At 24.9% G+C, this 16,005-nt stretch overlaps 1 protein-coding gene across 5 annotated transcripts; it reads right to left on the reverse strand.

The window, feature by feature from the left end:
- Positions 1 to 1,043: 1,043 nt before the first annotated feature.
- On the reverse strand, positions 1,044 to 15,736 carry LOC107451585 (ribitol-5-phosphate transferase FKTN). Of its 5 annotated transcripts, none has more exons than XM_016067740.3 (9): positions 15,600 to 15,736; positions 14,345 to 14,460; positions 13,002 to 13,034; positions 12,013 to 12,204; positions 9,701 to 9,984; positions 5,929 to 6,191; positions 4,656 to 4,789; positions 3,465 to 3,589; positions 1,044 to 3,043 (listed from the first exon to the last, which is right to left on the reverse strand). In XM_016067740.3, exons 2-9 carry the CDS (start codon positions 14,435 to 14,437, stop codon positions 2,812 to 2,814), a joined length of 1,356 nt encoding a protein of 451 aa, XP_015923226.2. In that variant the 5' UTR covers positions 14,438 to 14,460; positions 15,600 to 15,736; the 3' UTR covers positions 1,044 to 2,811. The 5 variants fall into 5 exon arrangements, 4 of the variants coding, with proteins under 4 accessions (XP_015923226.2, XP_015923225.2, XP_071039482.2 ...); XM_016067739.4 differs by having other exon boundaries at positions 15,446 to 15,659; XR_015435540.1 differs by having other exon boundaries at positions 2,554 to 3,043; positions 3,465 to 3,560; positions 15,446 to 15,659.
- Positions 15,737 to 16,005: the final 269 nt, after the last annotated feature.

Here is a 16,005-nt window from a genome sequence, read left to right on the forward strand (position 1 = left end):
GAAATAATCAAAATTTTCTCATACAAGTTTGTTTTGTTTTATTTTTATTATATCAATGTTACTTTTAGTTATGAAATCTAAAATCGTCGAAAGTAACCCATAACTATTAAGTAGACAAAGATAAGATCGAAAGTTCGTTAAATATATCGTTTCACGCAAAAAATATCAATCCACTTCACAATTCTTTGAACTGAGCTTAGTATCATAACATATTTTGATGTTGCATTCATTCATAAAGCTACACTCTCTTGCCAACAAAGCAAACTGCGTTATTCTAACGCTTCATTTTTTTTTTAATAATCGCACTCTTTTTTGCAGCTTTTCATATAATCCCTATCTGAACTCGTCATCACATAATCATTCAAAGACATAACATTTCTGAAATGAGTAACTTAACTGAAATTAATAATAGAACACTTACTGTTACACAAATCTTTCAAAAACAATTGTGGTTAACTCTTTGTTTTACTAGTATTAATATGCTTCAAAACATCTTGCATAAAAGCACATTCTAATGAAACCCATATAAATAGACAACTAGTCATAGACGGAACCTCTTAACTGCTTCTGTAAATATTTGCCTCAAGTTTTGTAGGGATTCAAAACTACGAAAAAGTTCGAACAGGTTCTGTTACATAACAAGCCTTGCTTGGAGAAGAACAAACAAGCCTCGAAACCAGTATATTTTTTTAGATTTTGGACAAAGTTGAGATAAATATTTAGGTTTTAGCTGTAAGCTTAGGTTTTAGTTAGTAGGCTCAATAAACTTCGCTACGTTCAGTTGATTAACTATCTGTCAAAGTCATAAGTCGAAAGGGAAACTGGGCTTCATCTCTTATTGCTCCGTTTTATCGGTCTTAATAAAACACTATATAGAATAATCCATCAAGCTTTTTTATAACTATTAACCACAAATTTTGCAATCACAATTCAGTAAAAAATATTTTTTTAAAAAAAGGATGGATTCTCTCATTTCCGCTAATATGTGAATTTCTATCCATCATATATATATATAAAAGAGAGAGAACAATAAAACAGCAAAATTAAAGCTGAAATATTTATTAAGAAATTGATGAATAGACAAAAAATTGACAGTATAATGAAAAGCTTCATAATTTTTTCTGAAAATAGAGTATTAAAAATAAATAAAGTATACTTCCCTTTGCATATTTCAAAAAAATTGTTAAAAGAAAGTTAAAATGTGAAAACTCATTACCTAAGCAAAAACATTAATGGAAAACAATTCAAATAACAAATTATTTGAAATTTCAAGAACAAATCATTAATTATATTCTTAAACATTAATTTAGTTTAAACTTTTTGAATTTAACCCACTGACGGTCCTGCACGTAAAAAGTCACATTTTAACCAGTTTTCCCATGTTAATGGATAGGGGAACTGTGTGTAGCGGAGAAACATTGCCCATTTTCTTAACCACCAGTGGGTTAAGCAAGTGAAATAATAAAGAAAGATATTTTAAAAAATAGGATAGAATAAATAAATAAAATGCAGACACCTATTGACAAGTTAAACTTTAAGAACAACAAATAAATATATATTTTCACACATAAAATAAATATAGAAGTTTGAATAATTGAATAGATAGATAAAAAAAAGTTTGCTAAAGAAAACAAGCATGGCATGCACAAAAGCTTAAATATAATTAAATCCATACAAGTAAAAATGAAAACAAATTGTTTAAAAAAATAAATATGGCACATCTTAAAATTGCAAAAATCACAAAATTCAAAAATGTAAAAAGTAAGCTGCCGAAATTCATATTTCATTATTGAAATAAGAGTTGACTAAAACAAAATATATGAAAGGAAATCTCTAAAACTCTATAATATGTACAAACATTTTAGCAGTAATTTACATATTTATATAGAAATAAGTTACATTTATCACAAATCAATGCCTATATAAAGTTCGGTGGTATAAATAAATAAACATAAATACACAAAAGTCAACTAGAACATAGGTCACAAGACACATGAATAAGGTTAATACTTAAAATAAATAAATTCCGCCAGCTGAATATTCGACAAAAAGGTCAAATAGCAAATAGGGGCCAAATATATGTTACATTCCTTAGTTAATATTTATTAAAAATAGTAATAACATTTATTAAATAGTAAAAAAATTTTATAACAATAGTTAAAGAATAGTTACAACTGTTGTGTCATAATACATAACAGTTGCAAGTATTTCTTTGAAACTTTATGGAAAGTAATATTTTGGAAAGTAGCAAATATTTCTTTGAAAAAAAAAAATATTTGATAAATGGTAGGACCTTTATAAATAATTAAATAAAAACTTAAATAAGTTCAATTACTTATTCATACAATTTTAATACCTATTGACAGTTTACTTTATAGAAAACTATTGTTAGATCATAGGGAATACCAATTAGTTTAAGCAATTTTAAAATTCAGTGAATAGAAAAAAATTGACATACACCTGAGTGCAAACATACATCTGATTTCAGTTCAGAACATTTCAGTTTAAAATCTCTTTCCATAATCACAAGTATCAAAACAAGGATAAAAAATCTTTTTTTTTTTCAACATTTATTTATATTTTTTAAAGTAATGAGGAAAACAACTAAAAAATAAATTTTACAAATAGGTCTGTTCCATTTTTATACAAAAAATATCAATAATGGATGTTAAAAGCTATTTTTTTTAAAAAATAGATATTCTATTAAAAAAGTACTTCACTATTTATTTTACTGAAAAATTTGATCTTGGTTATAATATCAAAATAGAAAACCATTTCATACAAAGAATCAGTAAAATTTAAAAACTAAGATCACGTTTGTTCAGGAAGAGGCAGAAGTTGAATAACTTCGGGCCACTCATCAAGAGGCCACTGTCCATTTTCCATCACATTTGAAGGACTGCTTTTCCAGTCCCAAACTTTAACTGGCTCATACCATTTTTGGCCATAATTTGCTTTTATGTAGTCTTCAGTTTGACAAGGAATTCTAACTTTAAGTTCTAAAAACTCAGTCCAACAAAGTTCAAATTTTGAAAACATATATCTAGAAACAATATTGTTTTTAGTAAAATGATCAAGAAAAAGATCACTATTTGACTTACTATAAATAAAATACAATCAAAAAATGTAATGATTACTCATACAATAGAATTTAAGTGAAGTAAAAATTAAAACGTAAGACCTTACTAACTTACTTTTATAGTTATTGGTAAATTAACTTTAATTGGTCATTTAACTTTCATAAGTAATTTAATTATTGGTGTAATTTAACTTTTTTATTAGCATGTAAGTAAATATTTTTTTACAATCTTTGCTTAAATGTAAGAGAAATATTTTATAAACAAATTTCTTTTTCAACTTTAGTAAATATTCATCGTTTGAATAAGATGTATTTTGAATTTGATGTGATTAAAAAAACATGAAGATTTTATACTATACTAAATATGATTCATTGTAATGCTTACTTGAACTTTTTCCCAGTCCTTGCTTGCGTGCCTCCATTCCACACATATGACTCCTCTTCATAGAAAAAAAAGATATCAAGTTTAAGGTCATTATCCCTAAAAGATAATTCATAACTATCTTCAACCTATAATTTTAAAATACAGATTTTAAGTACTATACATTACTAATCATTTTTTAACAAAACATAAAATTTACTAAAATAAAACTTTAACTAAATTTTCATAGAAGCAAAAGATAATATCATCCTAAAATATTTCAACATATTGAGAATTTTTTCTTTTAACTCATCTATTAACAGATAATATTGCATATTTAATGACAAATAATATATAACAAAAATAAAAAGTAACTATTATTCCATTTATTAATTCCAGGAGAGATATGCTTCCTGATTTTATTTTTTATTTTAGTAGTTATGAAACAAAAATATGAAAAAAATTCATACATTATAACTTTGTAAATTTTTACATTTTTTTAAGTTTGAACCACATAAACCAGCCATTTAAATTGAAAAGAAATAATAATAATAATACATATAGCATTGGGAAACACAAAATATATTGTCCTTCATTTCAAATAATTTTAAAAATATCAAGCTAAGGCAGCTAGATTTACTTAATTTACTGCTTTGTTTATCCACACTGATGTAACAGTGTGGACTATCATTTTTGAAAAGCAAAAAAAGCTAGTCTGGAATAGCAAAATAGTTTTATTTTGATGTAGAAAAAAAAACTATTTTGAAGCAGAAATTTTTGATTCTGCAATAGCCAATAAATAGTCAGCGGCAAGAAGAGAAAGGATAATTCTCTTTAATGAAAGAAAGTATGATATAAAATTTATTGTAATGGTGAGAACTAAATACCATTATATCAAATAAAGAAAAACATGTTTGAAAAAAAGTTTTAGTCTTTAACAAGCTAGTAGCTTTATTTTATCTGAAGGCTTTTTTTATTATATTAATGATCTCTTTCAATGATTGTTTTACTAACTAATGAATCAATGTTCAAAACGATTTTTATTATAATTAACTGTACACCTTCAAAGTAAAAGGAAAACATTCTATCAATAATAAGCTCATAAAGACTAAGCTTTTTTAAGAAGTGTGGGGAACAATGTCTTCTGCTAATTTACAAAAATTAACCTTAACTAACATTAACTGCTCAAATAATGCAAACAAAGCTACATTTTACCTTTCCAAATGAATGAATTAAAGGCATATCATTTGTTGAAAATAATGATATTATTTCCGGTCTGAAGTCTTTAATCCAAATACCAATATCAACATCTTTACTATAAGAAATAAAACCACATTCTCTATAGTATCCTAAAAGAATGAAATTATTTAAACATTAATATTCATTACAATTAAGAAAACAATAACTAAAATGAAATTTAGTAACATAACATGATGCTATTGATACAACACAAAAAAAAATTTACAGAATAATAATTCAAATCTATATAAGCAATAATGATTAGGTAAAATATAAATTTTAAAGCTATCTGTTGAATAGTAGCTTCAAAAATGTTATGCACCATTTTTGATAAGTTGTTAAACTTTAGCAAGGGCACAATAACAAACACTAGTTATTAAAACTACCACATGGTTAAATATATTTTTAACATAAAAAAAGGGATTTTTATTCCTAAGTTATCAAAATTCAGTTTAAATGTTTGTTCAGTTTAAATGTTATTCTCTTTAAATAATTATTAAGATTTTAAAAAAAATCGTATAAGAATAAAAATTAATAATCAGATAAGATATTAGGTTTCATAAGTAATAAATTTTTATTAAAATAATAAATCCAAAGTAAAGATTGCTATAGTTTTCTTACAACTTTATTTAAAATAATGCTCATTTTAGTCCTAATACAATTCAGTTTTTTGGATCAAATTTAAACCTATTATAGGTCAATATTGAATGTTGTATTTTAATGCTGTTTTTAATCTTTTTAAAAGCAAAAATAGAACTTTTATTTCTTCTGAAATTTAGGTACTTTACTTTTCTATTATCACTTGTATCAAGTTGTGTTGTTTCAAAAGGTTTTTCTAATTAATAAGCGCTAAAATAAAAATTTAAACAAAAAGTTCAACAATTAGTCTTATAAACTTATTGTCATTTTTGGAAGAAAAATATTGAAAACAGTAATAATATCACAATAGAAATGAATGCTAAAATAATAAATTCTAAGAAACTTATTAATCAATAATCTAGTACAAATCAATGTAATACAAAATCATACAATTTAATTTAATGGATTATCAAATTCACAAACAAATGGGTAGCAGAAAGAAATAATAATGTTAAACATTAAATTTTAAAAAAATAAATAAAAAACATATTATCACAAAGAAATTAATTAAAATTATACTAATTAAAATAACTAATTATTTTAATAAAATAACAAATTATATTAATAAAATAACAAATTATATCATTAAAATTGCTAAAAACATTATTACCAAGCAAAGTTCCACTGCTCAACCAAAAAGGAATTTTCAAATGATCCAATAAAGATTTTGCTTTGGCTAAGAGCTTCCATGCTTTAGTGCGAAATATTTCAGCTTCATCACTTTCATCTCGGCCAAACTTTTCAAAGAATACTTTTGCTTGGGAGTAATTACACTCTATGAATTTACTGTCGTTTGGAAAATTCAAAAACATATGGTGTTGCAAAGGTACAAAGATTCTAATTTTATCTATTGATGCTGAATGTATTTCCATCCTAAAATAAAAATATTATTACTAATGTTAATATAAAACAAAATTATGAATTATAAAAGTAAAAAAGAAGCTTGCAGGATATAAGTAGTGAAAAATGGTAAGATGTTATAAAATATATCATTCATCTTTCTACTGTGTTGCATGATAAAATTTAGTTGCTATTTAATATATAAGAAAAAAACCAATAACTTTATGATTTATTTATTATTACAGTATTAATTTTGCCAAAATACATCAATCAAAATATTTGCACAAATGCCTACCTACCATTTAAAAGATAACATTAAAGTAACAGGGTTATAGCATTATCATTTAAATAGCACAAAAAATTAAAATTTCAGTTTTAAAAAAAAATCAGTTTCTTTAGTTTAGGAATTGGAAGATATTACTAATCAGTCAATTTTTGTTTTGAAACTGTGTGATATGATACCTAGTTATAAAAAACAATTTTATGGTTTGTTTAATCTCAAAACTTTGCTGTTTTAAATGAAATGTAATTCATATGCATACAAATAAATTTTATAATATTTACAAATTAAGAAACTAATTAACAATTTAGGAAGCATAAATAAAATTATTTTGAGAATACTTTTCAAAAAATCAACAAAATGTGCTAAACAAAGAATAAGAAAAACCACAATATCAGTCGAAGTATTATATAAACCAATTAAAAAAGTACCTTCATGTGAATGACCAGAACAATGAATTAAATAAATAACTAGAGGCAAGGGGAGGTTTATCAAGAAAATTCTAAGTTCAAAATATATATATTTGCAGGAATAAAAGGACACTAGAACTTTTTAAATTATTCCATTTAAAAACAGCAACTTCCGTCTTACTCATTGTTGTAATAAGTATTTTCCCCAGATTGTTACATTTTAATCAGTTAACATATAAATTGATTTTCACGGGGCAACAAGAAGAAATTTCGTCTCTGACTTATTCAGGAAAGTAAACATAAAATTCAGAATTAAAAGAAAAATACACCAATTTTAACAAATTTTACGCTTAATAAAAATGCAAATTACTTAAAAATATAAAATCTCAATAAAAAAAAGTAAATAATAACTGTAAAGAAGAAAAATGAATATTGCTTAGTGAAAAAAATATGAAAAACGGGAGAAAACATTTTTTAACGCTTACTTGGTTAATATATGTTTTACTTATTTAACACCAACAAAGTTAGGAAATTTATATTTAAAAAAAATTATTTTGAGAATAGTCCACCAATTTGAAGATAATTTCCGTATTTCATTAAAAGTTTTAGTTGCGTTCAATATGTTTTTTAAAAAAAATATTTCAATAACTTTTTGCATAAAAAAGAAAATAAATGCTACAGCCAAATATTTTTGTAATATTCATCATTTCCATTTCGTCAAAAGGAAATTAGAATACAAGTCATTCAATTTTCAGCTTCGACTATTGAGAAATTATTAAATTTCTTTCAAATAAAATGATATAAGAGGTTAACCGAGTTATTTAAAAGGATTTTCATAAAAGATTTGTAAATGCTTTATTTAATATATTGAATAAATGAAGGGTCTCTCAATGCATATTTATTAAAAATTTTATAATAAAGAAAAATATTGGATGATTTAGGTTTTTACAAAAAATGAAAGAGTATTAAGAAAATAACTGTATAAAGAAAATTTTTACAATCACAAATCCAGTAAGATAAACAAGGCACTTTAAATACATTGTACAACTAGTTGACAGTCCCTCAAATAGAAACTTAGCAACTAAATAAAGCTAGCGCAACTTAGCGCCAGTAAATCGAATTCTTTTTAACCAAATAAATAACAGGGGAAGAAAAATTTTGAAGTCATGAATCTCTAACATCATAGACTATTGCAAACTCTCAAGAGAAAATATAATTAGTAAATGATAGAAAGGTTCAAGGACTGTAATACTGACCTATTAACAGAACAGTGTACTAACATCAACAGGCAAATTATTTGTTATCTTGAAATCAATACAAATATTTTTTAACATTAATTTTAGCAAGAGAAAACAAAAGTGGAAAGTCCAGCATTTCTTAAACAGTTCAATAGAGTGAAAAATTCCCAAGGCTTTGGAGTAGAATTACGTTTTTCCCAAACATTTTTTATTGAATCTTTTTTTCTGTAATTTTTACCACTATCTTAAATATTCCCAGGTACATAAAAACCCTGTTTAACTTGGTTTTTTTTTTCTTCATTCATTTTTTCTAACAAAACCTCAAACAAGGTTCTCCTGCAAGTGAAAATTCCTAAACTAAACCCGAAAATTAAAAAATTGCTAAACTTTTGCAATACTTTTCTGACGTTACAATTGAAAATAATAAAGACAATTGTTCATTACACTTTTCATCTTAAAATAATATTGAAATACTAATTTAAATGATTAATCAATACATGATTTACATTCTTAAAAAACAATAAAAGCAATTTTATTACATTTACTTTCATAAATATTAACAATCCATATTAATAAAAACATTTCAAAATTACTTTAAATTTAATTTAAAATTATAACAATTTTGTAAGCAAACGAAAAAGTAAATTTTTTCTTTACATTTAGGTAAAACATAACTAAAACTAAAGGAAAATTAACACATTTAAAGCTACAGCATAAAATAAAATGTCATTAAAAAAATGGAAAACTAAATAGAATATTCATAATAGAAATCCTTGCAAGTTTCATAAAAAAGTCCACTTATAGAGATACTTTTATTTAATATTAATATGACAACAAAATAAATTACACTGCAAAATTATTAAAGTAAAATATAAACAGTCAGAAGACTTTGAACCTGAAAAACAATTATCACACAAAATATACCAACAGATATCATGTCTCTGCTTGATTTTCATGTTGCAATTCAATCACAAATTAATAAATTTCCCTAATCTATATTGATTATCTTATTATACACTTTAATTACATAAAACTAATAGCTATACATGCTAAATAATTCATTATAATTACTATGATCAAATTTAATAAATAAGAGCGGATGAAACTATGTCTAAGAAAAACACAAAAATAACTCTCAAAACAAAATATTTATAGATATTGAAAAACCAAAACTGAAGCTATAATAATAACGAAAATATAAAATAATACTGTTTGTCTAAGAAAGGTACTCTGCCAGATGTTCGTCTGGAGCTGTGAGTATGGAAACGAGGTATGATTATTTTAAGTAGGGGTGCGGGGTCCCTCTTTAGGACTGGTTTCGGCGAGAGAAAAGGAGACCTCTTCATCGAAACTACTCTCACTAAAATGCCCTCTTCTTGTTTCCATAGCACCAGACTGCAGCAGACTAAGTGGCGGTCAGACTACCTATCTTAGACAAACAGTAGAAACATGATTCAAAACAAAACAAGAATAAAATAAAAAATAAAAAGTAAAAGTAAATAATAGTAAAAAGTAAGATTGTGAGATTTATGTACACTTAGATTTTGGAATCATAAAAACAGTGTAGAAATTACATTATTCTGTGAGAAAATGTAAGGAACAAAGTTATTTTACTTGTCAAAAGCAGCAGATTGTAACAACAAGAGCAAGTCCTCCTTTTTAAAATCCATTTCATATAAACTGCGCAATTCTTCCTTTCTAAGATTATATCCACCTGTCCACCAAAACTTTCCCGGTCTTTCATAAAAAAATGCAACATGAATAGCGATATGGTTGTCGGATATGATGAAATGAAGTGGAATTGGAGAATTCAATCCATGCTGTTGAAGAATTGGTTCAAATCCTACAAACTGCATGACTTTAAAACTTTCAGCTTCTAAAGCTTCAGTGAAAGAATTCTGCAGAGAAATAACAAATAGGAAAATTCAAGTTCAACTTCTCATATTTTTATTACAGCCTTTCACTGGCATTAAAAAAAAAAAATTTAATATTAATGTAAAAATGTATGTGAAAAAATTAAGTAGTTTATATAGAAATTTAAAAAGAAAATTATTTTAAAATAAAATACTTTTTTATGACTTGATAATGCAATGCTAAAGTAAAAAGACTTTTCTTAAAATTATCTAAGTATTAATTATCTAATGCTTTCAAAATAAATAACTTAAGACATTTACTATAAAGTAGGGAAACAATTTTTGACAGTACTTTTTAAATTAACTTTACATTAAAATTTAACTTTATGTTAAGATTAAAATAAAAAATAAATAAAGTATTTAATAATTATTTCATTTCAAGAACACATGGGTAAAAAGTTATAATATGTGAAAGAGAAATAATATTGCTTATTTTTCTAATTAAAAGGTTTGTTGTTAAACATAACTAGAGCAGAAAAAAAAAACTCTTGTTGAATAGAACTATTTACAGAAAGGAAATGAAATTCATATGAAATGTAGGTTATCATACCTATCTGCAATCTCATACCTATATTTTAACTCTGAAATCTGCAATCATTTATTTATTCAAACAATATAATAATCTTCACATTTAATTACATAATGATTTAAAAAATATAGCAAAATTTGTTTCAAATTTAATTTTGTAAAAAAAATTAATATGTTCATACATGGAGAAATAATGCTTTTCCTACAAATAAAAAAAAAGTTATTAATAAAATAGGTCAACCAAAATAGTTAATTAATTTTACTGTTATCTCAACTATCTCTAACTATTTTAAATAATAAAATATTGTGATGTTTAAAATTTCTAACATAAGTAAACATTTATAAAAAGTTTATAAATTTCACAAGTTATTCAAAGTCAAAGTTATTTTTAGCCAGACTTCAGAGAGTTTACCCTGGAATTTCTTGCCATTTAAATAGATTATTTTCTTGCATGACAAAACCAGTTTCTCTCCCAAATCATTTAACTGGAAAATCTATAAAAGATAAAATTTTAAACAATTTGCCCAAATACTAGGAAAGGGTAAAAGTACATAAATCAATCTTTATTATTTAATAACAACTCATAAATCTTTGAATTTATTAGAACTTCACAACCATTTAAATACTTTTATATAAAATTCACTAAACAAACTATTAAATCATTGGATATAATAATTTCATCATATCATCGAATTTTAACCATCTGAATATAAAAACACTAACTTTTAACAAACATGCTAAGGAAATTGTCCCTAAATTAATGACAGTAAAACAAAAATAATGATAATAAATGAGAAATCCAACAGAAGCATAGAAATCCACTTCAAAGAGATTGAAGAGGTTGATTATTTTGTTTATCTCAGAGCTATTGTTAATAAACAGGGCGGAAGTAAATTGATATTTCCCAGAGAATCAGAAAAGCTATATCCTGTTTCAAAGATCAGTACAATTTTTGGAGAGCCAAAAATATAAAAATGAAAACAAAAATAAATGTCGATAAGGCTACCATGTGTTTCATTATTCTGTATGGTGCTGGAAAACGGAAAAACTTGAAACTTTTCAAAATAGACACTTAAAAATAATACTAAAAATTTTCTGGCCCCGATAGTAAAATAAAGACCTTTTAACAGAAGCTAATATCCCATAGGTAACTGAAGAAATTTTAAAACAAAGATGGAGATGGCTTGGTCATATACTAAGAGCAAATAGAAATAATCCTGAAATGTTGCAAGCTCATGGGCACCTGAGGGAAAGAGAAAAAGAGGGGACCGAAACTAACATGGCAAAGATACATTAAGGAAGATCTTAGTAAAGTAGAATTAACTGGATGGGAAGAAGCAAGTTGCCTGGCCAAGAACAGGAATGTGTGGAGAAAAAGACTCAAGGCCTTATATGCCAGTTCGGTACGAAGAGGATAAGTAAGTAAGTAGTCTAACAATTACAGTTATCAAAAAAAACTTACTTTTTCATAATTTGCTAACTTACTTTCTGAAACTGGGTAGTCAAAGGACCGATAGTTCCTAAATGTAAGACTTTTTGTCCTGAGCAAATAAAATGGCAGTCAATATGGTCCTCTTCATCACTTGAAACATGAGCTCGATACAATATTTTGGGATCAATAAGGAACAAAGGAACATTATGTTTAACAGAATGGCTTATCACTTTGCTTATAGAACTCTGTAATAAATAAATAAAAATTAAAAATTCCATTTGCAAAAACATAAAAATAATACCATCTAGCCAGAATCTCATAAAAATATTTTGCAATAATGTATGATAAACACTCAATAAAAAAGATATAAAAAGCAAATTAAAAACTTGCTTGTTATAAATCAGGATAAAGTTCAAAACAAGTAAAAGGAAAAAGAAAGAAAGAAATACAGTATTTAAATCTTGATTAGCCTAAATAATTCGACTTGAATAATTAAAATTTTTCAAAAATCAAAGTTTATAATAATCACATGAATTTATCATATTTCGAAGTTATTACTCCTAAAGTAGGAGTGCACGAGCTGCAACCCAAATTTTTAGAAAAAGTATCATGGTTTTTTTCATCATTCAAAAGGAAAAGCAAGTTATAATGTAACATCATTGCATCATGAGTGGATAAAAATACCATAAATATTTACTCATTATTAAAAAAATACATATAACAAAACAATAACAAAACTAACAAAATAAGAATACAAATTCATATGGTAAAAAAAGAAAAATAAGTTATGCCTTTATATAAATGAAGACAAATTTGTCCAATCTCAAAAACTATCAACTACTATCCTTAAATTTAATAAATATTTTTAATTATCAATTAAATTCAGATCAGTATGAAAAATTTTAAAAATTTTTAAAGCTTAAAAATAACAATAAATTATGATCTATATATTTTAATAAAATAAATAAAAATCAATCATTATTAATGGATTCCAATTCCATGAATCATATTCAAATGCAAAATAGAAATCTATTTTTCTTACATAGGCTGGATCAACTTTTTCTTCCTTTATTTCCTACAATAAAAAAAAAAAATTGAAAAAAATTAAATGAAAATTAAGGGTGCACATCTTGCATCCTAAGGGCAAAAATGTCTAAACTAGGATGTATGTAGTATATTACATAACCAGAATAAAAAAAACTTACAACTGTCTTTCAACAAAATTTCAAAAAACACAGAAATTATAACATTAGAATTCTAAAAGTAAAGGCAAAAATTTATGAAGTAAAAAGGTTTTTATCAGTATTTTAGATTACTTTTCAGATTTTAATTTTCACACAAAATTTTCTTAAATACAAATACAAATGTATAAATAGTTCGGAGATTTATTTAAAAATTAAAGATTTAAAGAATTTAGCAACAGTAAAAAAAAACTAATAAAATAATTTTTCCTATTTAACAAATAGTTTAAAAAAAACTGCATTGTAATTTTATAAATAAAAATACAAACAATAAATTTATTTTATTTTTTTAAAGAAAAAGAAAAAAAAAAGACAAAACACTAAAAATTTTAAATGCTTAATACAAAAATTATATGCATATACCTTATTTTTTAATTTTTAAGCCAATCTGATGTTGTTCTAATTACACTAATTTATAATACACTGAAAATGAAAATTTAAAAAAAGTAATCAAATAAATTTGAAATCAAGCAGAATTTAGAAATAATAAAGAAGTTAGAAGTCGAAGAGATGTTAAAAACATTATGAAAGATACATTACATTTTAATTTAAAAAAAAAATCTATATGCATGAATTTTAATGCAAATGAGATTTTGGTGTGATAGCTCCAATGCCCTATAAAACTTTCTACAAATATTCTGTAATTTTCCCAAAATTTAGATAAATGCAAATATGTAAAATACCTAATAAAAAAATAATAATAATAAATAATGGAAAAGAGTAAAATTTTTATAAGCTGATATATTAGTAAGCAGGCCAGTGTTTTTAAAAAACTAAAAAATTTATCTAGTAAAATTTCTATATGGGTATTAGAACACTCACTACCTTATCTTTCCAATGTTATATTCTGGAAACAGAAATCCCTCACATAGATTCTCTGACAGAAATAATTTTTTTAAAGATTAAATGGTAAGTTTTCGAATGATCTTTTAGAAATTTTGCAACCAGTTTTATAGTTTTTTGAGAACCTTGATCACCTTAATATTAAGACATAAAATGTCTTAAATAATTAACATAGAAACTAATTTAACAGTAAAGTAACTCTTAAATATAAAATCATAAAATATTATACATATAAATCTTAACCATGTAAAATATTTATCTATAAAATTAACCATATTTAGCAACTAAACAATTGACTTACTTTTTGCAACAGTAATCTCAGTATAAAAGTTTGTATTGTAAGAATGGTGATGCTGAAAGTACATGTTATAAATAAGACTTGATTTTTTTTCATTGTAAAAGCTTTTGAGCATCAACCTAATGTGAGAAAGAATAATCTAATGAGTAAAAATAAACAAAGTAAAAAAATCATAATTTTTGAAAATTTAATCCTCAAGCACCTATAAAGAGGGAAAAATTTCTGATAGTTGTTTCTCAGAAGCAGAACTATATCAAATGTTCTGCAACAAGACTTTTAATAATTACAAATGTTCTGCAAATATTATCAAATCTAATCTTGCTAGAAGTTGCCAAGACTTGGCATTTATTCTGCCACAGATCAGAAATCTCCTCTTAACTACAATCGCCAAGGCACTAAAGAAATTTTAAACTTGCAAAAAATTTCACTAAAAATTTTAAAGGTTTGCCATGTCTTTCAAGTTAATCCCTTTTCGTAATTTTTTTTTTCTTTTTTTTTTAGTTCCTTGAAGACCACTGCCCAGAAATAGCCTAATTTTGACAATTAGATTACTGATACAGAAATATTCTCAGGTATGCAACATTATCCTCTGTTTTTTATTTGGTACATCTGATCCTTCATTTCTTTACCAAAATTTATCATGAAATATTTATCTAATGGGAGATTTACATACTGCACTAAAATAATTGTCAAGTTTTTTGCTTCTGGCAGTGGCTTAAGAGAAACTAAATAAAAATATCACAGAAGGGAACCAACTGGAAAAGCATAACCTGTAGTCACTCCTAAGCAAAAATCGACACATTATTTGAGAAAAAAAAATTTCAAGTTTAAAATCAACTTATTAGTGCTTTAGCGATTGTAGGTAAGAGTTCCATACGGATCACGATACGAAAATATCTCTTATATTAAAATGGAGTTTTATTTCACAGTATCTTAAAAGTTATTTTTAATTAAATAAAAATATGAAATTTCATTTTCAATTTAATACATATTATACAACTAAAGCAATTACGTTATACATAGTTATTACATATACATAGTTATATATTATTACGTTACAATAGTTATTTTATTAAGTCAAAATAAGAAACTAAATCAGAATACTTTTTTCTACTCCAATGATGGCTTAAGTTACCATTGAAGTTTCGAATTAATGTGCCGCTTCGGAATTAGAAGCAGAAAAAGTAATAATAAAACATCAATAAATTTAAAACGGCTCCATAAAATAAATCGGCAAAGGAAAATTAAATATTAAAACCTCATAGAAACACAATCATAGTGGGATCTTGCCGCTTTATCGATACCGAACACAGCCAAATCCATGAGCACTGAATAAATCTTTCGAGCTTCATCTGGTCGATTCTACACTATAGAACTTTTATGTATTTTACGTACTCAAATGGATTCAAAGTTTTCCATGATTTGTATGGAAGAAACAAACGTTATCATCGTCTGCTCCGCCAAACATCAAACTAGATCTCCAAAACGTTTTTTATTATTTAAAATTACTATTTTTCCATATCATTTTTTGAACTGCTAATAAGCAAAAAATAATATAATTCATCGATTTAAATTTGCCGAGATTTTCGTAAAGCTTTTTAAGAAAAAAATTACATAACTGTAAGTAAACTTTTTTCAACTCAACTCAATAAGTTGTCAAAGTT

The sequence above is a fragment of the Parasteatoda tepidariorum genome, chromosome 7 (assembly GCF_982258835.1).
Source record: "Parasteatoda tepidariorum strain Cologne lab strain chromosome 7, Ptep-v5.0, whole genome shotgun sequence".
NCBI lineage: Eukaryota > Metazoa > Arthropoda > Arachnida > Araneae > Theridiidae > Parasteatoda > Parasteatoda tepidariorum.

What these genes read in the sequence shown, in the direction of transcription:
- LOC107451585 (XM_016067740.3), bottom strand. Translation starts at nt 14,437, where the DNA reads ATGAAAAAAAATCAAGTCTTATTTATAACATGTACTTTCAGCATCACC. An exon ending in AAAAAGTTGATCCAGCCTAT is followed by an intron (nt 12,205 to 13,001) that starts GTAAGAAAAATA and finishes TATTTATTACAG; the next exon opens with AGTTCTATAAGCAAAGTGAT. An exon ending in TGACTACCCAGTTTCAGAAA is followed by an intron (nt 9,985 to 12,012) that starts GTAAGTTAGCAA and finishes ATTTCTCTGCAG; the next exon opens with AATTCTTTCACTGAAGCTTT.